The sequence below is a fragment of the Ictidomys tridecemlineatus genome, chromosome 2, assembly GCF_052094955.1.
Source record: "Ictidomys tridecemlineatus isolate mIctTri1 chromosome 2, mIctTri1.hap1, whole genome shotgun sequence".
NCBI lineage: Eukaryota > Metazoa > Chordata > Mammalia > Rodentia > Sciuridae > Ictidomys > Ictidomys tridecemlineatus.
Genome location: NC_135478.1, coordinates 116,926,916 through 116,951,621, shown reverse-complemented (window position 1 = coordinate 116,951,621; position 24,706 = coordinate 116,926,916). Strand labels below are relative to the sequence as shown.

General features: G+C 59.8%; 1 protein-coding gene across 4 annotated transcripts in view; it reads right to left on the bottom strand.

The window, feature by feature from the left end:
- The window catches only part of Kiaa1671 (KIAA1671 ortholog), a 123,842-nt gene that overhangs the window by 64,065 nt on the left and 35,071 nt on the right, over positions 1–24,706 (bottom strand). For 2 of the 4 annotated variants that reach the window (XM_078039634.1, XM_078039632.1), the window contains exons 2-5: positions 18,982–20,532; positions 17,079–17,166; positions 12,431–15,154; positions 6,335–6,469 (exon numbers count right to left, since the gene is read on the bottom strand). In XM_078039634.1, coding sequence (XP_077895760.1) covers positions 6,335–6,469; positions 12,431–15,154; positions 17,079–17,166; positions 18,982–20,480 — 4,446 coding nt within the window. In that variant the 5' untranslated portion in view covers positions 20,481–20,532. Of the gene's footprint in view, positions 1–6,334; positions 6,470–12,430; positions 15,155–17,078; positions 17,167–18,981; positions 20,536–24,706 lie in introns of all 4 variants that reach the window. The other 2 variants (XM_078039635.1, XM_078039633.1) reach the window with 2 other exon arrangements.

Sequence of the window (24,706 nt, the reverse complement as noted above, 5' to 3'; positions counted from 1 at the left end):
GCCTCAGGTTCGGAATCTCTAAAATGGTTACTCCCAGGTACCTCAGGATACAATGAGGTCACTTGGGAGAAAAATACCAGGAAAGGGGACTCAGCAGGTGCCATATGGGTTCCTTCTGGACAATGGGCAGCACTTAAGCATCTGCTGCACAGAAGCTCCGTATCTAATATACAGTCCCAACAACAGCAGCAGACCCCTGTGAAGCACCTACTAGGTGCGGGCATTGCTCACGATGCCTTATTAAGCTCACCGCATTTCTCACAAGAAGGCCCCATGATTATCCCCATTTCACAGATGGGGAAACTGAGGCAGGGAGCTGTTAAACCACACCAGGTTTCACAGTTGGGATTCTAGCCAGGCCTCTGGCATAGGTCATGCACTCTTCTCTGTCTGCACATTACACTTCAATTGTTAATCATTTTTCCAGGAAACCAAAGGGAAAGTAGAAAGGTAAATTGGATTTCATCCAAATTTTAAAATGGGGTACATTAAAGAACACCAACACCACGGAGAGCAACAAGACAACCCACAGAACGGGAAAGAATATTAGCAAATGACTATCTGATAGGAGACTCGTTCAGAACAAACATCGCCTGGGTTGTATGTGGACATGAAGACCACGGAAACCCAAGCAGCCTGGTTTTAAAACAGACAAAGGACTTCAACAGGCATTTCTTCAAGAAAATACACAGTGGGTCACTGAGCACACAGAGATGCTGGACGTCATTAGTCACCAGGGAAATGAAAATAAAACCCTCCATGGGGTCCCCTTTGTACCCACTGGGGGACTATGACTGAAAACAGGTGACAGGCCGCGTCACGTGGGCAACTCGAGCTGGCCAGACTGCCGAGCAGGACAGCCAGGGTGGAAGGCGGCACCGTGGTTCCTCAGAGAAGGAAACAGAATTACTAGTGACCCCCCCACACACACAGGAGCCCCGGGAAGGAAGCAGGAACGGAACCGACGACGTTTGCACACAGCCCTCCAGCCGCCCTCAGCGGGGAGAGGGAACAGCGGGCGCTGGCCACGGTGGAGGGGACCTGCAAACCCGAGCCTCGATTCAGGCCCGCGGCAACCTGGGTGAAGCTGGAAGACCCTCAGCCACTGTTGTGCGAGTCCACTTACGTGGACACGGAATAGGCAGATTCAAAGGCAGAAGGCAGAACGGGGTTGCAGGGGCTGGCGGGAAGTGGCGGGTTCGTCGCCTTGGGTGCAGTTTCTGTGGGGAACAAGGGGCGGTTCTGGAAGTGGGCCGGGGACGAGGCTGTAAACATGGTGCACGGGCTTAACGACACTGGGCTGCATGCTCCAAATGGTGAAAATGGTCGGGTTTTGCTATTTCTATTTAACCGCGGCAATAAAATCCTACAGGTTTGGGCTGGATTGCTGCGGTTCGCTAACTGGCCTCGGGGCTCCCGGTCACCTACTCCAACCCCCGGTCCGCAGTGTCCAGCAGAGGGCGCTGCAAGCCGTGCCTTTGGTGGTTTGGAACCAGCTCACCATATCTCCTGGCTTCTCAGGGCCTCCTGGGTCCCACCAAGCCGCGGACTCTGAGTGCACGGTCACCCTCTGCACTCCAGCTCCAGTGACATCACCACCATGGTCACCCAACAAGTCCCAGGGCCTTTGTCCCTGCTCTGCCCCCTCTGCCTCTACCTGCCTGGGTTTTTCTCCTTCTGGTCTCACTTCCTCAGAGAAATCCCCCTGACCACCTGGTAGGAAAGAGCCCTGCGGTCACTCCTGACCCCGGGAACGCATCATATTTTCTTCACAGCCCTCCTAGAGTCTTGGTCCCTCCCTGGCTACCTTTGAGTGCCTGGCACCCCACACCAGGCCTGAGCAACACAGGGGCGGCCATGCCTTTCCTATTGCTGAACCCCAAGGGTCACTGCTGCAGCTCCTGACGCTCAGGTGCCCATTGATGCCTCCAGATGCATGTAAGCGTGAGTACATGAATCACCAGCACCTGTCCTCCTGGGTCACGTACCTGCCTGGTTATAGTCTGGGAGTGACACATTTTGAGAGCCTTGATTAATGGATTCCTTGCTCTTCTCCTTAGAGCTTTGCATGAATTAATACCTGGGGGAAGGACAGAGGTGGGCCTGTGTATGAACACATGGGTGGGTGAGTAGGAGGTGGGTAGGTGGACAGGTGGGGCACACACAGGTGGGTGGGTGGAGAGGTAACCAGGTACCTGACAGACACACAGCACACCCTATCTGGCACCCCTGGGCCTCACATTCACTACCCAGGAAATGAAAACTTTCTGGTCTGGCTGGTTTTAATCCAAAAAAATGAACTTTAACCAGCTGAGCTAGAACTTGCTCAGCGTCCAAGCCCTCCCAGGCCAGCAGAGAGGAGGTGAGAAGCGATTAACAAGTGGAACCCACGTCAGGATTTCCGAGCCTCCGCAGAGCCCAGAGCAGCCCAGTCTCTGCTGCCATGAGTCCCACAGCCCTCTCTCATGGGCAGGTGCCCCTCGGGGCTCCCTGCTGGCCCACCCTGCCTGTCTCCTCCACCTCGGTCCCTGCCTTCTCGGACCTCTGCTCCCCCCACCCCCCGCAGCTGGGGGCCTTGAGGGACTGAGCCTGCCCACCTGCCGCCCGGTGCTCAGCTCACTCCCACCCCCCAGCATGCCAACGCCGGGCAAATTTTCTCTCTTGGCCCATACCCTGACCTGGTCCCTCCTTGTTAAGAATCGATGGTCCCAATTCTCTTTCATTGTGTGATGAACAATGCTACTTGTGAAATGACCGGTGGCCATTCCACCTTGACCAACTTCATGCCAAAAGCTGGAAGACTTGAACCCTGACTTTGCCAGTCTTTCTTGCTGTGAGGTGGGGCCATGTAACCCGGTTACCCATGATATATAAGCGAAACCATCTTCTCTGCTTCCCTGGCTAACGTGCAGACTCAGTGGGGTCCCCCACTTCTCCTGCCTAAGAGTGGAACTGGTTCCTGGAAGAGTGGCAGCCATCTTGGCACCATGAGGCAGGGGGCATGAAGGAAGCCCAAGAGACACTCAGCAATGCGGAGAGGAGCTAGCAGATGCCCACTCTGGACATCCTGCTGGGTGAGGCAAGAAAGCAAATTCATCCAATGAGCCACATTAAGGTGGGGGAGCGGTGCCTGAGGGTCTACATTCCAGGCAAACATAAAAATACCTGCTCTTTATTCAATCAGTATCTTTGATGAGCTGTTTGGAAGTTCTCCTGAAACCTTTCACTTTGATCTTTTCATTCCCATGCAGATGCCCTGTCAACCAACTGAAATTTAAGTCTCTCCCACTGGGACTAAGGATGTGTCCCCTCGGGAGACAAGTTCTTCTTAAGTTGGTGACACAAGAACTACTATTATCCTCAGAATCCAAATCTGGTCCCCCATTTCCCAGCTACTATGCATCCAGTCAGAGTCAAAGAAGGTCCCGGGGCCTCGCCCACGGTCCAGGACTCTCCTTCCTGCCTCTAACCTTGGCCCAAGCACTGCTCACTGAGGCCAGCCTCCTCTGACAGAGCAGAGGCGGTGCCGAGCTTCCTGCCCTGCGGCCCCCGGCTCCAGCCTCCACCTGCACCAAACAGGGCCCAGAGCGGCTCCAGACCCAGGGCTCCAGAGGGCCCTACTGGCTCTGGGCCACAGCGTCCCCTGTGAAGCGGGCAGGGACTGTCTCGTGGGGCCACCCTGCTATTCCTGGTTGTGTCCCCTGTGGGAAACTCCCTGCTCCGGCAGGGGCAGGGCCAGGCCAGCCGGGCCTCCGCTCAGGCCCTGACCAGCCTGTGGCTGGCCAGGACGGGTGGGCCTGTACAGATCCTCAGCCACCAGCCTGGCAGGTCCCCAGCAGCCTTTGGAAGGCGGCAGCAGAACAGCCGGGCCAACCCCAGCTCAAGGAATATCACATTCCCAGCCTGAGGAGGCCCAGGGTGCAGGTGTCTGCTTTCCTGGAGCAGCTGAGGCACAAGCCCTGCAGGCCAAGGGGGGGGGGGGGGAGGCAAGGGCTGGCAGGGGGCCAAGCCAGTCCCAAGGCAGGAAGCTCCCAGGTCCAAGCTGGGAGCCTCACAGGCCCCTTTTCCATTCCTGCTCCCCTGACTGCTGTGTGGCTGTGATCAAGCGGCCTAACCACTCTGGGCCTCACGTTCCTCCTCTCAGGATGGGATTCATGCTCTTCAAGTGAGCATGGAGTGGAAGTGACAAGGACTGACCTGCAGGCTCAGAAAATGAAGGCAATGAACCGAACCCAAGCTGGAAAGCAGCAGCATGGCCGCTGCTCAGCAATGGTGGCACAGTGGACAGCACCATCAGGGTCCCCCCTGGTTGAGGAAAGGCGCACCAACCACAGAGGAGCGGGGCAGCCAGCAGGGGTGAGGGCCCAGGCCTCACCTGGAGGATCCCCCTGGCCAACATGGGAGCTCTTTCTGGAGAGGAAGTTGGGGAGGGAGGAAGCAGGGCACACAGCCCCTGCAGATGAAGCGTTAACTGAGAACTTACTATGTGCTGGGTAGCCTCTGCCATGATGCACAAGAATACTCCTGAGGCCAGAGAGAGCTGTCTTCATCTCAGAGAAGGAAAGCCAGCCTCGGGGAGCCTCATCCAGCCATGTCCCCTGGGTCACACAGTGGCAGGGCTGGAATGGGAACCCCCTTCTCTCAGCCTGCATGGCCCCAGACTGTCCCTCCCAGGTGGGACCACTGTCCTCTGGTGGTCTCTCCCTGTGATTGCAGGCACAAGTCCTGAGAGTACCTAAGGGATCTGAGGTCAGGGGCTACCAAGAGGGCTGAGTCCCACCCATCCACCTCCAGAGGACAGCGATTCAGGCAGGGTGACCCAGCAAGGGCCTCAGAGCCCAGAAGGAGGGAGCCAAGGCAAGCTGCGGCCAGCCGAGGATGCCAAGAACAAAGGCTGGTCCCTGGTCTGGGACAAGGTGAAAGAGAAGGAGCCGGTGGCCAGGGAGGACTTTAGCAGGAGGAGAACTATAAAAAGACAGGTTTAAAATGCTTTTCTCCCCATCACCTTCGACTTGGCCTACACACCACAGTTCAAGTGCAGTCACAGAAGCCCAGGCAGGACCCCTGAGAGGGGCTGGCCACCAGGGTCAGAAAGGAACGTGGAAGAGAATGTCCAGCACCAAACCAGGCTGTGTGCAGTGCGCGCGTCTGGGATCAGGACGCTCGCCAAAGCTTCTGGGGCTGCTCAGCAGCCGCCTCCAGGAGTCCAGGGCCTCCCCGGCCCCCTCAGCCCTGCAATGACAGCCCTCCACTTGGTGGCGGCCACTACACCAGGCCCTAGCAGGAGCCCCGCCATGGCCTCCTTGCCCCACTTCGCAGAGGAGCGTGTGGAGGCTCAGGGAAGAGCGGCTCCCGCCGTGGCCTGGGGCCGGGAGACGTGGGCCTGGGGTTCAGGTGCGACTGCGTCCCCGGCCACGGGCCCAGCCTGGATCTCACGAAGGAGTCCCTAAGCACCTGCTGCTGGGTCGCCTCCTGCCCTAGCCCCCCCCCCCCCCCCGCCCCGCGGAGCCCGTGACCCCGCCGAGGCCAAGGGCAAGCAAGAATGCGACAGGTCCCCAGGTGTCACGGCACTGAAAAGACCATCGGGAATCCCGGAGGTGGCGCCTGCCCTGGCCCGGGCCGCGGAGACTCCCGGAGGAGGCGACTTCCCCGGGGACAGCTCCCTCTGCCCAGTTCTGTCCACCAGCGAGCGAGGGGACAACCGCCCCAGGGACAGGGCAGCGCAAGCCCGCGGAGGCTCACACCCGCACGGCCCGTCCCTCCCGCACTGCGTCCTCCGGCCCCACTGCCCGGTGGAGCCCAGGCCCTGGCTCCCAGCGGGGAAAGCGGGGCCGTCCAGCCTCCGCGCGCATGCGCAGCCGGGCCTGTCCTCCACCCCACCCCCCGCCCCGCGCGCCCTGCTGTAAGCCCGACTGTCACTACTGAGGGCGCCCCTGGGCGCTGGGCCCGGACGTGCCCCGACGCCATCCCCCCCCCCCCCGGGGGGTAAAGCAGCAGGTCCCCGTCTTCCCGCTGAAGACACCGACGTGCACAGAAACCAGTTCAAGTTCTCAAAATCGGAGGCAGAAGCCAGCGCGGGGGTTCGAACTCGGGACTTTTGGCCCCAGAACCCCCACCCAGGGCGCACCAAGCTGGGCTCCCTCTGCACAGGGCGCCGAAACCGGGGCGGCCCAGGCCCTCCCCACAGAGCCCGCAGACACCTCCCTCGGAGCCGGCGACAACCTCGGTTCCCAGACAGCAGCCCGGGGGCAGCCCGAGCCTCCGGGGCAGGTTCCCGGCGGAGGCCGATCCCGGGCCCCCTGGGCTCCTCTCCAGCCATGCTGCGGTCACTCACCACGAAAGGCCCATTCCTCTTGTCCTTGCAAAAGCTGTGACTTCTCTGAGGTCCCGAGGCCACAGGGGATCCCTGCCGAAGTGGCTGCTCATTATCCTGAAGGGCATCCCCCGGCTCCAGGCCCCGCGATGGCACCTGAGACAAAGAACGCAAGGGAAGGAGGTTACAGGGGGGCTGTGCCATTTACAGGAAAACTGTCATGCCAGGAGGGTCCATTGGGGCAAGGAAGAGTGTTGAACCACCAGAGATCCCCCAACCCTAATGGTTGGAGGTAAGTTGTGGCAGCAGCCAGCCTAAGTCCAACTGGTCCGCCTTAGCCCCCTGTGTGACCTTGGGTGACTGCCTTACCCTCTCTGAGCCTCAGCTGTCCAGGAAGCAGATAATAACAGTAGCCAGCTTCTAGGGTCCATGAGAAAAACAAGAAGCCACATGCAGGACGCAGTACAGCCACCAGGTGGCAGGCGTGCACGAGGCCTGAGCCCAGCCATCGGGCCTGTAGGAGGCCCCGAAGGTCAGCCAGCCTCATACCGCCTGCGGGATGCTTGGTGCGTCCACACTCAGGCCCAGATGCAGAGGCCTTGCCAGAGTGGGACGTTGCCCTGGCTCCTCTCCTCTGCACTGGGCCGTATTTTCCACTTGGTTACACAGAGGGACGCGGTCCGGCTCCTAAACACAGGACTCCACAATCTGTATTTTACAAGCCTCACCCCTGTGTACACAAGCAAGGGAGGCCCAGAGAGGGGAGGGGCCTGCTTAAGAACACACAGCGGCAGGAGGAGAGGCAGGATGGCCCTTCCTCACAGCCTATGGGACACCCCCCCCTCCACCTCCCTGCCTACCCTGAGCCAGCCACACAGCCTCCTAAGCCACCCTCTCTGCCATCTCCCTTCATGCCCGTGAGGCCACCCCCAGAGCTCTCAGGCTGGGCTCCAGCAGACAGACCCGACTGCTGCTCACCTGGCCACCCAGCAGCTCAGGCCTCTGACCTGCACCATGAGCCCAGGACAGGCCTCTCCCTTCCTCCTCTCCAAACTCAGTCCTCATCCCAGCCAGGCAGGCCCAGACCCTTGGGCTGCCTCCACATCACACCCCTGCACCCCCAACTAAACAGAGGCCCTCCTGCAGGACACCTGCAAGCCTCACATCCTGTACCAGAGTCAGCTCAGCTAAAGACCTAAATGTAGGGGCAAAAACTAGCAAACCCTTAGAAGAAAACCCTTAGGAGAGCTCTTCATGACCTTGGATTTGACAATGGCTTCTTAGGTATGTCACTGAAAGCATAAGCCACAAAAGACAGATAAAATAGACTCCATCCAAATGAAAAATGTGCCTCCAAGGACACCATTAAGAGTGGAGAAGCAACCCACAAAATGAGAGGAAATTTCCACACATACTGACTTGTATCCAGAATATATAAAGAGCAATGGCAATTCAATAATAAACACCCCAATTTTAAATTAAGGAAAGCATCTGAATAGGCAGATGCATACAAATGCACACAAATGGCCAAGGGGCACCCGAAAGGATGCTCAATTCCATGAATCCTGAGGGAAATCCTAGTTGAAACACCAATGAAATCCCACTTTACACCCCACCCACTAAGATGGGTCACCAAAAACAGGTGGAGAGGACGTGAAGACGCTGCTACGGGGAACATAAAATGGCGTGGCTGCTTTGGGGACAGGGTGGCGAGTTCTCAAAAGTGAAGCCTGGAGTGGCTGTCTGGCCCACTCCTAGGTACACACCCAAACAAACACACATGTCCACTCAAAGACGCACATGCAGATGTCACAGCAGCACCATTCTTAACAGCCCAAAGTGGACGCAACCCGAAAAGGCAGTCGGCCCAGGAATGGATAAGGAAAATGTGGGCTACACACAGGGAGTACTATGCACTCAGGAAAGAGGCTAGGCTCAATGACATGGCCACGCAGATGAACCCGAAAAACCTGCAAGAGGAAGCAGAGTGGGAGCCGCGTGCATTCAGTCGGGGGACACGTGTAGAACGGGCTCTCCAGACGCAGTGGCCCAGGACTGGGGGTGAGGAAGAATCGAGCCACAGCCTGGTGGGTTCTGGACCATGGCAGCCTCCCGGCCTCCACCTCGGCCCTCAGTCCACACTCACAGGGAGCCAATGGGGAGGTGTGTCTCTAAGACACAGAGGGTGACAGTCCTTCAGTGACCTCAGCCAGGTCTCCTGCTCAGGCCTTGCCCACCTCTCCATCTCAGCTGGGCCCCCAACCCCTGTCCCCTGAGGTCCCTCAGTGTCCACAGGACAAGCTCCTCCCCTGGCTAGGCACCTTCACCCCGGCTCCGGCCGGCCCCCAGTCCTGGCCTGGAGGGAGCCCTTTGTCAGCCCAGGTCCTCCCGCCTCTGTCCCTACCTGCCCAGCTTTCTGCTCCCCAGATGACCGGATGCCTGCCCCTTCCAGACCCTGCCGTCCACCCGAGGGTTCCACAGGGAGGGAGACATCTGTGTCTGTGGGTCCCACCTGGTGAGCCACATGTGACTTCTAAGTGCTTGGATGTGGCCAGGGGGGTACAAGAACTGAATCATCCTTGTATTTCATCTTTAATAACTTAAATAACCTGGGGTGGCTTCCTGAAAGCCTAGAGCCAGGGCACCTAGGACACAGCCTAGTGCATTTATTACCCATATTAAATGAGGTCAGGAGGATGACCCCAAGTAGCTTCCCCCTGACTTCCTCCTGCTTCCTCCATACCAGGACCGAACGGTCAGAGGCTTGGCCCTGCATTATACCATAATAAATCTCCAGGGAGCCCGCGAGGTAGGCAGCTGCCCCGCCCAGAGATGAGGAAATGGAGGCTCAGAGAACTCCAGGGAGGGGCCCAGAGCCACCCAGGCTAGAGTTTATCCCAGATCTGCCCAGTATGCAGTCTAGGGCTGCTTCCAGGGAGGAATCAAAACACACAAGGGCAAAGGGTTCATTCCTTAATAAAGAGCTCTCAGAAATCAATAAGAGGGCCACAGCCCCGAAGAAAAGCAGTGGAACATAAACAGGCAGGCTACGGAAGGAAGTGCAGATGACCTCCCCCACTGGACAAATGCCTCTTCACTCAGGAGGAAGCTCACCAAGCCACGCTGAGAGGTGAGGGCACTAGTGGGGGGTGAAACTCAGAAGGCTGACACGCTGGGTCAAGATGAGGGCAGCGGGCCCTGGAGCAGGAGCTGCTGAACGTGCAGACAGGTGCAGCCCTGCTGTGGCACGGCCAGCAGGGTCCTGCAGAGACCGCCAGCTCCACACTTCAACAGGTGATGGCCATTCTGCAGCCACGGAGACCCGCAGGTGTGCAGAAGTCTGCACGTACCGATGGGCCTGGCTCGTGACAGGGTTTTGTCCTGATCAACCCACGCTATGCTGCAAACGCGCATCGAAATGCCCGCCCACCCAGGAGGAGGCCAGGCTCCCACCCTTCCCACCACAGTAAAGCTGGAAATCATCAAGTTGAGCCATCCTAAGTGGGGGTGACATCTGTTTGCAACATCAAATTGTCAGAAATATCGTCCACCTGGGAAGGTCACATAAACTGTGCTACATCCCCAGGCCATCGGAAAGAGCAAGGGGGGCCAGGCGTGGTGACCTGTCATCCCGGCGGCTTGGGAGGCTGAGGCAGGAGGATCCTGCGTTCAAAGCCAGCCTCAGCTAAAGGAAGGCCCTAAGTAACTCAGGGAGACCCTGTCTCTAAATAAAACGCAAAACAGGGCTGGGGTGGGGCCCAGGAGTCAAGTGTCCCTGTTCAGTCCCCAGTACCTGCTGCCCCCCCTAAAAAATAATCAAGTTGCAAGATCTTTCTGTAGGATGCTGTCGTGTTCCCAGAGAAACTGCTCAACCCGTGTCTGACCCTTGTCCCTACCTGAGTGTACACCAGGCCCCCGCCTCTGGCCCGGGTCTCGGGGACTGGCACTTTCTTCACAGGCTGCAGAGCAGCATCCTGGGCTCCTACCCGGTAAGATGCCCTGGCTAGCTCTTCCCCAGCTGGGCGAGCAGAAGAGCGCCCGGCCATGAGCAAAGGTGTCCTAGGGACACATCGGCGGCGGCGAGAACCACTGACATGTCTGGAACGGTCCCGGTTTCATTCTCTGGGGGCAGATTCCGTTCTAACGCGGATGTCCTATAATATTCTAAATTTCAAATGTTACCCAAGCAGGCCTCACCTCTGCAACAAGAGAAATGACTATGGAACATAAGACTGTCCCAAAGGACATAAAAACCTGGGGAAGCTGCATGTCTGTCTGTCTGTCTGCTGTGGTGCTGGGGTGGAGCCCAGGGCCTCGGCAGGTCAGCCACGCACCCTGCCACAGAGCCCCAGCCCCAGCCCAAGTTACCGAGGCCGGCCTTGAATTGGTGATCCTCCTGCCTCAGCCTCCCTGCGTAGCCGGGGCTCCAGGTATGTACCACCCCAACTGGCGTGCACCTTTTATTTCTTATACACCTGCAAGGGCTGAATTTGTAACAGTCAACATTTTGTACTTTTGAATTGGATTTTGGTTTTTGTTTGGGTTTGGGTTTTTCTGTTTGGTTTGGATTTTTTTTTTTTTTTTAGATAAAAACCAGAGATCTTTGGGTGGGAGAGAAGAGAGCGCCAGGGGGCAGGTCCACGGCTTCCAGGGCCTGCGGTGGGAAAGCGCCTCCCCTACAGCAGCCCGGGGCCGCGGGCTCCGCAGACCTCCACGGCCTCCCTCACCAGGCCACCCGCGCTCAGGCTGCTGTGGAGACTCAAGGGCCCCCTTCACACGGCTTCCTGCAGTCACAGCCCCAGGCGGGGGACAGGTGGCCATCCCTGCCAACCTCGATCCCAGCTCCTCCTCCCCAGAGTCCCCGCCCGGGGACCCCACCATCTTCCCAGAGGAGGGAGCAAGCTTGAGTGCGGTTCGCGCCAAGATCAGGTGCGCCCAGAGCCCGTGCCGGGAGCTGCGCCTGGCAGGTGGCCGAGCCTGCTCTGGTCTTGTGGGGGACCCAGGCATGGTGGCCTCAGCACCGCAGAATAGTCCAGGACCATCTGCCAGCAGCAGGGATGGGATATGGAGCTGGATCACCAGTGCCTGGTCCCCCAGGAGGGTGCCATCGCCAGAACACCCCCCAGTTTCCCCCACCTCCAGACCCCTGCGAGAGCCCCACGACCCCTCCTCTGCCCACCCAAGTCCCCTGGCCCCTGAAGGTCAGGCTCAAGCCAGGCCCTCCTCCACAGGCCCTCCTGACTCTCTTTCCTACAGCCTGCTTCTGTACCGTGTCACTTCCTGGCCTTGGGTCGCGTGTCCATCTCCCACAGAGCTCAGAAGCTCCCAGACAGCTCTGTGGCTCCTTGGGCCCCAACATGGCCAGTTAGAAAGTGGCCCACGAGCACTAGGTAAAAACCAGGCCAGACCTGGGCTCAGACACCAGCTTTGTCACTTACTGCTGTGTGACCTGGGACAAGTTACTGAACCTCTCAGAACCTCAATGTCTTCCATCTGTTTGGGAAGACCACCACACCCTATGGACATTGTCAGTGCCCTGCCTGACACTTAAGCATGTGCCGGTGGCAGGTGGCTCCTCCAGCACTGAGCACGGTGCTGCAGGACAGGGGGTGGTACACTCATTCCGCAGCATTGCTTCAATGTTCACAAGGTGGTGAGGATGAGGCTGTGTACTGTGGATATGACAAAGAGCACAGCACACCATATACAGCAGGTGCTCCGTTAAGGCTTGCACTGATGCTTCATTACCATCCTTCTAGCCAGTGGCCTGAAGGGGCTGAGGGAAGCAGCAGACAACGGCGTTTTAACATGAATCGCCCTCCTTTCCTCATGGGGGGCTTAGACACACGTTCGGATCTTCACATTCTCTTAAAAGATGAGGCCTGTCCTCTCAGGCCTGCCATTCTCATGAGTCAAGAACCAGCCAGAACCAAACAGCGGTGGCCCCTCCTGAGCGGGCAGGAGACTCTGTCTGCCACACTCCCCGCTGCTCCCTGCAGCTCACTGACTCCACTCCTTAGTGCCCTTGTGTGACTCACATAAGGCCTGAGTTTGATGCCTGAGACCTGGAGGCTTAATCATGGTTTGAAAAGAAAAACAAGAGAGCCTCTGACTCACCTTGTGGCTGTCCTGAGTCCTCGGCTCCCACCTCTGCGGTCCTGCTCTGGCTTCTGAACTCTCCACGGGGAGGCTGAGCCTCCCCCTGGGTAGCTCTGGCCTCCTCTCTCTGGCTTCCTGCATGATGGACAGACCCTCCTGGGTCCTGGCACGGGGGCCCTTCTCGGAGCAGGACCTCTTGACGTCCGGCACCACCTTTCCACAGGGCTGTGGGGGGCCGCTCCCCGGGGCCTCCTCGCCCTCCCCAGTGGACTTCCTTGGAGTCCTGTTCTTGTGGTCATCGGCGGGTGACCTGGGTGATCCCCTCACCCCACCGGCCGGGTCCTCGGGGGCAGGGGGCCTGCGCTCGACAGGGTAGTGCTGACACTTGGCCCTGAGCTGGCTGCCGGAGGCCCTGCTTTCATTCTCAGTGACCCCCAAGACTCTGTGCCTGGGACCATCAGGGACAGGAGAGGCCGCAGGACATTGCTCCGCGGGAGTGGGCAGTGGCCGAGCCCACAGAGGGGAGCTAGGCTTGGTGGCCGGAGCTGGCCCTGGGGTCTCTGCTGGCGGCCTGGGGGAGCTGGGGCTGGACGTGCGAAGGGGTTCGGCCAGGCTGGCTCGCTTCCAGACCCCCGCAGCCTCCTGGGGACTCCCGCTGCCCAGCTCCTGCCTCCCCAGCCGGCCGGGCCTCTCGAGGGGCGAGCTGCTGGGCTCCGCGGTGGGGCTGCCCCTGCGCTCCTGGGCCTCGTCCGGGCCTTGGGAGCAGTGCCCCTGGTACTGGGCCATCAGGGCGTCGATGTCGAGGACGCCGGGTCTGTAGCCGTCCCTCATTTTCCCTGGGTACGTCTCGCTGACCACCTCGGTCCTCCTTCTGACCAGTAGGCTGCTGGCCTTTGGCCGACTCCGCAGGGCTGGGGCAGTTTGGGACACCTTGTTTCCACAGTCCTTCCAGCTGCTCTGAAGACCCCCGCCATCTCCTGACCCCCGAGGAGTCGATAAAGCGTCCACGTCGATGATCCTTTCGCGGGAAGGGTCCGGAATCCCGTCCCTGGGGGGCGAAGGGCGGTCTGTGGGCTTCGGGGCCCTGGAGACATCGGTCCCCTTGACACCCTCTGGTCCCTGAGCCCAGCTTCTCCTGCCCGCAGTCGCCTGTGGCTCCCCGTGGTTGGGAGAAACCAAAGCAGATGTGAGAGGGTGGGATGAGGGATGCGGGGCCGTTTTTCTAGAATGTTCCAGTGAGTTCTCAGGCCTGAGCTTAACGACACTTTTTGTCTTTTGAATATCAGGAATCTGATATGTTACTGCAAAAAACGTCACCCTGGGCTCCACAGATGACGCTGGCTTCCCTGCTGGGGAGGTCCTTGAGGGCCCTGGGGCCTCCTCCTGGGTCTCCGGGGCGGGTGGGGTGGGGGGGTTCTGGAAGGCACCGGCCGTGGGGCCCAGGGAGTCGGCTGGCCTCTGCTCGGCTCTCGCAGTGGTCTCGGGGCCCAGGAGGCTGAAGTCGTCGAATTTCACGTAGTGGGGTAAAGTCCGCCGCCTCCACCGGTCCACCCTCCGGGTACTGGGACTGGTTTTCCACACCTTGGCTTCGGGGACCTGGGCCAGCCCTGCGTCACCCGTGCTGGCAGCCACACGAGGCCCCTTCTGCACAGGCTGCGTCTCTGGGCACGGCTGTGCCGGGGAGCTCAAGGGCTTGTCCGTGGTCCTGGCCGGAGGACCCCGGGGGTCTCCCTGGGAGGGAACCTCTCCTGCCACCAACACACTGACCCTCCCAGGGCCCCGGGGTTGTGCCTCCCGGACCGAAGCCTGGACAGTGCTGGAAGAAGTGGCCTCAGGAGCACAGGGCGCTGGGCTGGCCCCCACGGTGGCTCTATGCAGATTCGCCACCGTCCCACCTGTCCATTTGGGCGATGGGCAGCTGCCTCCGGGCATGTCCTTGGGCTCCCGACAGACAGGCCTCCCGCTGGCCTCCTGCCCCTGAGCTTCCCACATCAGACTGGCCCTCTGGACACACCCCCGGGGCCCGTGCGGGCTGCGCTCCAGGTCAGAGGAGGTGGCCTCCTGGGACAGCTGCCGGTCCTTGAGCAAGGGCCGGGTCCGGCTGCTTCGCAGTGTGACAGCCTTGGCCTCGGGCACGAGGGGGACAGCCTCGCTGTGGGCGCGCTCCCCGACGGCGAGCACCACGTCGTACCTGGGCTCCACTCTCGGCCACGCCGGGGGGGTTTCCACGGGCCTCGGGACAGGGCTGTTGGTGCATTTGTCACCAAAAGGGTATTTTTCCAGGACGGGCGTGTGGCCCGGTCTCGGCTCCCCATCGGCCAGGGAGCCTCGTCCCAGCCTCCGTGGCTCAGCGCTCTCGGGGCTCCTGGGGTTCTCCTTCCTGGGGACCGTCACTGCCGGCCAAGGGCCCTTCTCGGGCCTGGGTCTGGGCTCTGGGACGGGCGGCTCGGCCTCGTTATGAGGGAGCGTGGCCGAGAGGCGGTGTCCCGACAGGTCAGCCACCAAGTGTCGCTCCACGTGGTGCTCGAACACAGTGGCCCACACCTTCTGGAAGCTGCCCTCGTCCTCCAGGGTGGCCTCAGGGGAGCCTGGAGCCCCAGAGGAGCCGCCACCCCGACAGCGGCTGGGGACCTGGTCAGCGCCGTCCTGGCCTGCAGGCTGTCTGCCCTTCTTCTGGGGGACCTCAGGCTTCCAGAGGGTCCTTGGGGAAGTCCGTCCATTCAGACTCTGTCCTTCCTTCTGCTGGAGACACAAGCAAACAGGCGGTGTTAACGCACTCAGGGGGACAGGAAGGCGGGTGGCAACCCTGCAGCCACTTCACCGTTAAACCACTTCACACCCCGGGGCAGGCAAGCGAGGGACACAGACACCAATGGCGGCCGCTGCAGAGGACACAATAGAAGGACATAGAGAACGGGGCTCAGCTACGGGGGTCTTAAGGCCCGTTCTTCCCTGGATGACCAGATTCTTCCCAGGGTTTCTCTGCCCACATGCACAAGTGAACAAGAAAGTTCTGGAAGCCCAGCTTGTGAAAGCAGAAGAGCACACGAACAGCCTGGGCCCATCAGAAGGCACCGGCTACTTCTCCAACACATGGTGCTGGCAGAACTGGACATCCATGTGCAACAAAATGAAATCAAGCCCCTGTCTCCCACCGTGCACAGAACTCCAAGTGGATCAAGGACCTAGGAATAAAACCAGAGATCCTGAGTCTAATAGAAGAACACGTAGGCTCTAATTACCATCATGTGGGATTAGCCCCCAATTTCCTTAATAAGACGTCTATAGCACAATAATTAAAGTCGAGAATCAATAAATGGATGGAATGAAACTAAAAAGTTTCTTCTCAGCAAAAGAAACAATCTGTGAGGTGAACAGAGAGCCTACATCCTGGGAGCAAATCTTTACCCTTCACACATCAGAGAGAGCACTAATCTCTAGGGTCTATGAAGAACTCAAAAAGCTAAGCACCAAAAAAAAACCCCAAATAATCCAATCAGTAAATGAGCCAAGGACCTGAACAGATACTTCTCAGAAGAGGATATACAATCAATCAACAAATATATGAAAAAATGCTCAACATCTCTAGCAATTAGAGAAATGCAAATCAAAACTACTCTAAGATACCATCTCACTCCAGTCAGAATGGCAGCCATTATGAAGACCAACAACAACAAGTGTTGGTGAGGATGTGGGGGAAAAGGCACACTCATACACTGCTGGTGGGACCGAAAATTGGTGCAGCCAATCTGGAAAGCAGTGTGGAGATTCCTTGGAAATCTGGGAATGGAACCACCGCTTGACCCAGCTATCCCTCTCCTTGGTCTATACCCAAAGGACTAAAAACAGCAGACTACAGTGACACAGCCACATCAATGTTCATAGCAGCACAATTCACAAGAGCTAAACTGTGGAGCCAACCTAGATGCCCTTCAGTGGATGAATGGATAAAGAAATGTGGCATAGATACACAATGGAGTATTACTCAGCAATAAAAGAGAATAAAATCATGGCATTTGCCTCCGTGTGCAGAGCTGTGGACTCCCCTGTGAGCTTTCGCCACGAGCTCTCCGTGTCGGTCACGTGTCCCTCAACAGAGCAGCTTTAAGCATCAGGACCTCACAGAGCACGGGGCGCAGGCAGTCATGCCAAGGGCTGACCTAGGAGCCTGTTCTTACTGAACGATGACACAGAAACACTTGTAGGCAGTGAAATTGCTGCCAGCTTCCTTCTTTCTTCTGCTGGGTGACAAGTAAAGGTGACGAAGGAGGGAGAGTCATGACAGGGTAACCTGAGGGACTTTTTTTTTCTTGGTACCAGGGACTGAACCCAGGGGCACTTGACAGCTGAGCCCCACCCCAGCCCTTCTCCTGTTTTATTTAGAGACAGGGTCTGAGGTGCTTATGGCAGAGGCTGGCTTTGAACTCGTGATCCTCCTGCCTCAGCCTCCCTAGCCGCTGGGATGACAGGTGCGTGCTACATGCCCAGCTTCAGGGACTTTTAATGTCATTTAAACCTAAGTTTGGGGTTTCACTAAGGCAGGATTCATACAGGAAACGCAGGCCCTCGTCCTCCTAGCACAGAGGAAGAAAAATAAACACCACCTGCCTGACACCTGGGGATGGAGACCCACCAGCGTCCTGCCCAAAGCCCAGCCACCACTCACCTCGGCCGAGGGCTCCTCAGGACACGTGGGGCTGGGCACAGCGGTCTTCTCACACCTGATGTCGCTACTGGAGGCTGAACTTGAAAACCTGGCACAGAGACCCGAGTCACTCGCGAGGAGCCAGCAGCCGGGCCCCCGGGCCCCCCCGCAGCCCACTCTGCTTCCAGCTCAGGGGCTGGTGAGATCACTGGCCTCCAAGGCCAAGCCGCAGGACACCTCCTGAGGGTCACCAAAGGAGGGGGCGGGGGCAGGGCCTGTGCAGGCAGAGCATGGGGCGGAAGGCGCCCAGGCGGGTGCGGACACCCAGTGCTGTCCCAGCTCAGGCCTGGGACCTCACCGGAGCCTGTTTCCTGTCTATAAAGTGGGGATAATGAGCACCTTCTTTTATAGGGCAGATAAGAGGCCACCAACGGCCCTAATAGCTACACGGAGGCGTCTGGGGAGAAGGGACGCCTGGGAGGGGTGGCAGCCCCAGGCCCAGTCCCCACCTTAACCCTGCCACGAGCCTCAGGCAGTGGCCGTCACAGCCGCGCGTGAGGCCTCTCTGGGTGGCCAGAGTCTAACCGAGGTCCCTGTGTGCCTCGGTTTCCCCACTTATGAAGGGAGAGAGGGAGGAGGGCGGGTCCTTCCCTCTCTGATGTCTCTTCTGTGGACGCCACATGCAGATGTGGCACTTGCTCAGTTCAGGGCGGGGTAGGGCTGCTGTGTGGAAGAGGGCGGGGAGGACCAGCCACTTGGAACTTGACCCCAACTCAGCAGGGGAGGGGTCTGCTTCCTGGGAGGTGGGGCTGGGATGGGTCCTGTCTAAACTCCCTGCCTCAATGTCCCCTTCGGTCAGATGACCACCTGGCCACCTGGGGCAGTCCCAGGGCACAGTGAGTGGAAGCTGGGGAGGCCCTGGCACAGTGCCCTCTTCTCTGTCCTCGTTAACTCAGGGCCCTGAGGCCTGTCTGAGCCTGAGAACCCTGGGAAGCTTCTAAAAATGACCCAGCTGGGCGCGGTCAGGCCTGTCCTCCCAGCAGCTCAGGAGGCTGTGAGTTCAAGGCCAGCCTCAGCCACAGTGAGGCCCTGAGCAGCTCAGGGAGACCCTGTCTCTAAATAAAACACAGAATAGGGCTGGGGTGGGGCTCAGTGGTGAGGGCCCCTGAGTTCAAACCCAGGTACCAAAAAAAAGAGAAAAGACCCAAACATGAGCCCCCCTCCCAGGCCCAGTGACTAGAAGCGCTGGGGTGCAGCCCAAGCAGGGCTCACCTTTCTGGGGTGATTCTAGTGTGTGCGGGGCCTGGCTGGCGGCTTGGTTCCCAGGTGAGAGGGCAGTCCACCTGGAGGCCAGCTCTGAGGCTCCTCCCTGGACTAAGCGTGTCAGTAGCATGGGTGACACTGACCAGCAGGGTAGCAGCTCCCTGCTGTGGCCACTCTCCGGTGAAGCAGGGTGCCTGGGCAGTGGGCAGGGCTCAGAGCCCTCACTGACCAGGGGCCTAGCCAGCAACCGAGCCAGGACACCCGGTGGCAGGAGGCCCTGCTCTGGGCTGCTGGGGTGGGGGTGGGGGTGGGGGACAGGGGGCTCTCCCTGCGGCCAGTGTCCAGGGAAGGACAATGAGGCTCACCAGGCTCCCTGGCTCCTCTGGTTTGATCTGGGGGCCGCTCACGGAGGCTTGGGCCTAATCTCAACTGTCGTTGACCTTGGGGAGGAAGGCCTGGCGGTGACAACACTGGGCAATGCCAAATTGGGAAGCGGGGAACAATCTGTCCCACTGTGGGGGAGGCGGAGGGTCCGAGGAGGGCAGCGACTCCCACCTGCTCTCAGGGCCGCAGATAAGCTGGCCAGGAGGAGCCCAGGCCCTTGAACCCTGTCCCCCGGGGGCGTGGATGAGGCGGTGGGGGCGGGGAGGTGGCCACTCACAGTCTGGTCAGATCTGCCGACAGCGGCCGCGACCACGGGAGCGTCCTCCTCCTGAGCTCGGGCCTCCCCCTGGCGCCCTCCGCGGTCCAGCCTTTGATCCGCTCCTGGACACTCACGCCCCCCTTCTGGGGCGGTGGCACTGTGGGTGGGGACTGAGGGGTGGCCGGTGGGGACTCGCATGCTGCTGCGGGGCCCAGGCGGCTCTCCTCCCCGAATAGGCTCAGGCGCTTCTTGACGCAGCCCCTGGAGGCCCCCGCCGTCCCCGCTGCGGCCTCCCTGTCGCCCCCTCTGCTGTTGGCCTCCGCGAGCTCCGGGCCCCTCGCTGACCTGGGCAGCGGGGACGGGGGCGTCTTCTCTGGCTCCTGGCCCAGGCTGGCTTTCTCCTGCTGGGGTCGTGGGTCATGTCCAGGGCCCGCCCTGGCCGGGTCCCCTGGGCTCCTGGGGCTGCCCGTCTCTTCCTGCCTGAGAAGCCTCTTCTCCTTCCGTTCTCGGATCTTCTTGGCCACCTCCAGGAAGTCTGCGTCTGGGTCCCCAGGGGGACCCTCGGCTCTGGGAGGCCACCCCCCGTCCACCCGAGGCTCCGGGTTGGCCCTGTCTGTCCCCTGCGGCCCCTCACGGGTCCCCTTCCTCAGCAGGGCTTCCTTGCTCTCGAACGGGGCCGTGAGGTCCACGGACATCGGCCGGGGCTTCCTGACCCAGGTCTTCTCGGGCGGGGCCGGGGCCACCTTCCCCGACGTGGCCCCTGCGCCTGGGCCCGGCCTCGGGGGCTGAGCGGGCTCCAGGAACATGGCCGAGACGGGCCTTCTCTTGGGGCGAGGCCTGGATTCTGCTGGGGGTCCCGTGGGGTCCTCCTCGCCGCCCTCTGGGACCGACTGGTCATGGGTGGCCTCCTCTTGGGGGACGGCTGGTCGCATGTCCTGTGGCAGTGACGCCGGCCGGGGAAGGGCCCCTGGGGGCTTCCGGGCAGGCTTGGCGGCCACCTCAGGCCGGGAGCTGGGAGGAGACTCGGGGGTCACGGCCACCGTGCCCTCGCTGAGCCCCTTCCCCAGGGTGGGACCAGTTCTGGTGGCTTCAAAGAGAAGCGCGGTGCCAGGGCCGGGCCGTGGGCAGGCAGCCTTGCTGAGCGGGGACGGGCCTGTCCCCGAGGCCACTCCACCGCCCACCCCCTGCCCCCCCAGGCTGGGCATCCTCCTGTCCAGGTCACAAGGCCCCGAGGGACCCGGCCGGGCGGGCCCAGGCCACAGGGCCGAGCTGGGGGCCTTCACGTCGGGGGCCTGGTCCTTGGAGAAGGGCCGCGGGGTGAGCCTGGGCACGGGGAAGAGGCGGCCCGGGCTCCGCAGGGGGCTCTTGCCCTCCAAGATCCGGGCCGAGGGTGTCCCAGAGGCGTCCCCCGCGGGGCAGAAGTAAGTCCTCTTCAGGGCCTCCTCCTTGCCCATGTCCCCGAGGCCCGGCACTGCCGTCAAGGACGGTATGGAGCCAACCTCGACCCGCGTCACCATGGTTACGGCTGAGGCTCCAGCAGGATCCAGAGCATCAGAAACGGAGAAGCGACTGCTTGAAAAAAAAAATGTCAATTAAGCAAACAGTGTCTGGGCCCCAGCAGGGGGACCCCAGACCTGAGCCCCGGACCCCGACCTCCCCAGGCAGCCTGGGGACCCTACCTCTGAGCTCTGGGAAGGGAGGGGCCTGCACAGCCCCTCACGGGCTGGACAAGGGCCAGCATCCTGTGGGTCCTTCCTGACTCACCAGGTCTCCAGCCAGGTCTTAGAGGCCAGGACCTCTGCCTGACAGATAAGGAAGCCAGCCCAAAGAGGCCCAGAAACAGGCCAGAGGGCGCTCAGGAAGCCAGAGGTCAAGTCGGGATTTGAACCCGCGCACACGTTCCAGCCCGAGGCCCAATGGGTGTGTGGTCCCCTCCCCCCCTGCTCCTGTGGCGCTGGCTGTTTCCATCCCAGGGTCTGTCAGGCACCCTGGAGGATCTGCATCACAGCCCTGTGCTGAGCACCAAGCACAGAGAGGGTAAGTGACCAGCCCCAGCTCACACAGCTGCGTGAACCAGGGGTTCCCAGAATCACAAAGCTGGGGAGTGGCCTGGAACCCGTGCCATAGTCACCACCCCAACCGGGCCGCCGGAGCCTCTTGCCTTCCCCTGGGCACTAAAAATCGAAGCCGCTGTTCCCACTCAGCCTGCTTTCACTCATCTGCTGTTGGGCTCTTTCTGTTGAACACCTATTTTATGTCCCTTCCTCTTTTTTTTCTTTCTTTTAACCAGGGTGCTTACCCACTGAAAAATCCCAGCCTTCTTAACTTTTTTATGTAGAGACAGGGTCTTGCTAAGTTGCTGAGGCTGGCCTTGAACTTGGGATCCTCCTGCCTCAGCCTCCCAAGCCACCGGGATGACAGGTGTGTGCCACGCGCCCCACCCCAATCCCCTTCATATTCTTTTTTTTTAATATTTATTTTTTGGTTGTAGTTGGACACAATACCTTTGTTTTATTTATTTATTTCTATGTAGTGCTGAGGATCGAACCCAGGGCTTCACATGCGCAGGAAGAGTGCTCTCCTGCTGAGCCATGACCCCAGCCCCCTTCCTATTCTTAGTAAAACTGACCGTGACAGCCGACCATGAGTGACACAGACCGTGGAACCAAGAGCTCCATGCGGTCCATAGCTCTCACCCCCACAACCCTGTAAAGTGGGTCCACAGATCAGATTCACCTGCAGAGGCTGCAGAGGGCAAGGCCCTGGTTCACCCAGATAGGAGACCACGCCTCCCCCTGCCTTAGGCTTCAAACTCAGAAAGGCAAGAATTGTCATGTCTTTCTTCTGCAGATGAAAGGAAAGGGCCCAGAGAGGTTACCCAGCTTGTTTATTATCACACAGCTGTGGCTTGACCTGCGGTTGAACGGGTCACATCCAGCCCTGCCTTTAAAACAATATTTTTCTGATTCCTTTCTGATCTTAAAAAGTGGGAACCCTCACTGTTCCCAATCCCCACCGGCTCCAGGCGTGTCGTCTTTCCCTTAAAAACTGCCCACCCGCCCCCAGCTAGATGCGCAAAACCTCCGAGGTATTTTGGTTCCTCTGCAGTCTGCGGGCTGCGCGGCTCCGGCTGACTCACTCGCAGCCTCGGTAGGGACACAGAGGGACGCAGCCGGGTTTGGGGTTCTCTCCTCCTTACCCCCTCAGGGGCCAGGAGAGCCCATCTCCCACCCAGAACATCACCCCGACACGGTCACAGGCAGAACAGAGGGACAGACTCGCAGGATCTGAGAACCGGACAGCCCCCTGCTCCGGCCCTGCCCCTGCCCCTGCCCCCGCAGCCGGCCTCGGGCCGCTGGAGCCCTGTGTGGGACACACGCAGCCCAGGCAGGAGACACAGGACAGCCACAGGATTCCAGGGAGAAAGTCTCCCAGCACCGGGGTCTGCACCTCCCGGACCGCAGCCCCACATGAAGGTGGCGCCTGCACCCACTTACCCAAGCTGGTGGCCCTGGCTGGGGACACGTGAGTCCGGGGAAGCCCCAGAGTCCCTGCTCAGGGGGAATGGGGCCAGCCCATGGCAGGAGCCAGCGGGGGACGGAGGCTGGTCCCTGCAGCTGAGTTTCAGCAGGTCTGAGGCACAGGGGACAGCCTCGGTTCTGGAGCTCTGGCAATATGTGCACAGACGGCGCAAAAGCTTTTGGGTTCCAACTGCATCCGCTGGCATCTCCTCCAGCGACTAAAACACACTCCTTCCCGTTTTCCAGTTTGTTAGCCTTATATATCCATGTGTGTGCAGGAGACAATAAGAATCCCCCGTGTTTACTGAGCACCTACTATGTGTAAGAAGAACTACCACCCTGCAACCATGGAACTCACAGTCTTATGTAACACACACACACACAGCAATTGCAACACTAGGTCATAATGTCTTCCTTTACAACAGTTCATGAGGAAACAAAGGAGGAAGAGAATGAGCTGCCTAGATCTGGAATGGTGGTCCCAGACAATGCCCTCAACGTCATTTGGGAGCTCTTCCTTCTGTTCTGCATTTGCATGATGCACCCTTCAGAGGTCCTCACATGCTTTCTCAGGGCCTTTGCACACGCTGTGCCTGTTACCTGGGGACCCTTCTTCCCCACACATGGAGCTGGCCACAGCTCAAACTTCTCTGTCTACCTCCAACCTGGAGCCAGCCTGTGGTACAGGTTCAAGGTCACCACAGACCTTCAGGTCTTGAGCGGGACTCCTCTCAGCGAGGCAGGCACACTTCCAAGGGCAGGACCCATGCTCCAACTAAGCCCTGGGGGACGCCCTGGTCTGCAAAGGAGGCTACACGAATCGAGGAACCAATGAATCAATCCAAGGAGAGCAGGACCCTAAACCACCACCGCAGACCACGGAATAACAGTCCCAAGTCCTGGCGACCCCCGAGACCCAGAGAGCTCAGGTTTTCCCTCACCCTGTCACAAAACGCGGCGCTCGATTAAGGCTGTGCCTTCAGACCTTACTTTAGAAGCATCGCATATGTTAGCCTGATTTAAAAGATGCTCCTCTCTTCCAAGACGCTCTGGAAGCCCACTCGCACCCAAGCCGGATGCTATTTATTCCTGGGTGGCCTCGCCGGCTCCTTCCAAATGCCTTAGTGAAGCCGCGGTCAGAGTCAGGTGACCACGAGCTCCCGGGGGAACCCTCCTGAGCCAGACCTGGTTGTGTGTGTGGTGTGCACACTCACTGTCACAGAGGTCAGCGTGGGGCAGACAGACAGCCAAGCGTCCACCTGGGGGTCAGCAGGCTGTGGGCGACCAGGACAGAGAGGACCTCAGCCTGACCCCCGCTGTGACCGCAGCAGTGGGCACTTCTCAGGCTCCACCTGAAGAATCCTCAGGTTTGATGTCCCTGGGTTCATTTGCAAAGCCTGAAACCCCCCACTTCCGTGACAAGCTGTCTACGGAGGGAGTCACTGAGCAACAGGTGCAGGAACCACGGGGGCCATCCCAAACCCTCATCCTGACGCTCCGGGCACAGGCGGCCTCTCGAGGCGCCGGGCTCTATGCCCCAGTGCCAGGAGCAGCCACGGGGCTCAGTCCCCTGGGGACGGGCGAGAGGGACGCTCCCATTCAGAACCAAACAGCTCTTACCCGGGATTCGGAGGCCCTGACTCATTCCCGCGGCTGTGGACGCTTCTCCGCAGTCACACCCGCCAGCCGTGCTGGGAGCTCAGCAGCTCTCTGGCTGCCGCTGCTTCTCGGGAAGGCCACCATCTGGTGCGGGGCGTGGGCCGGTCCTGACACCTTTCAGTGTCTCCCGGAACATGACCTTGGCCCCTGAATCTGCAGACCCGTCCCGTGACGCGCACCCAGCAACAGGCCAGGAGCAGATTGGCAGAGCGCAGGCTGGCGTCCTCCAGGAGGAGCTGGGCGCGGAACACACAAGATCTGGCCACCCACGGGCCCCAGATGCACAGGGCCCAGCCGAAATGTCAGATGTCACTGGAGCACGCGCGTCCCCTGTCCCTGTCCCCGTGGCTGCAGCCCTAGCTCATCTCTCCATCCATCCATCCAACCATTCATTCATCCATTCCAATGCCCTATTAATGAGCACCTACTATGTGCCAGGTGCTGGGGATGCAGCAGGGAACCCAACACACAGAAAGCCCTGAACACAGAGAGAGCAGTGAACGAAACTTGATCCCAGTGGGCAGAATGTTGGTGACTATGCAGAAGGGGACTCCTCGGTGGCC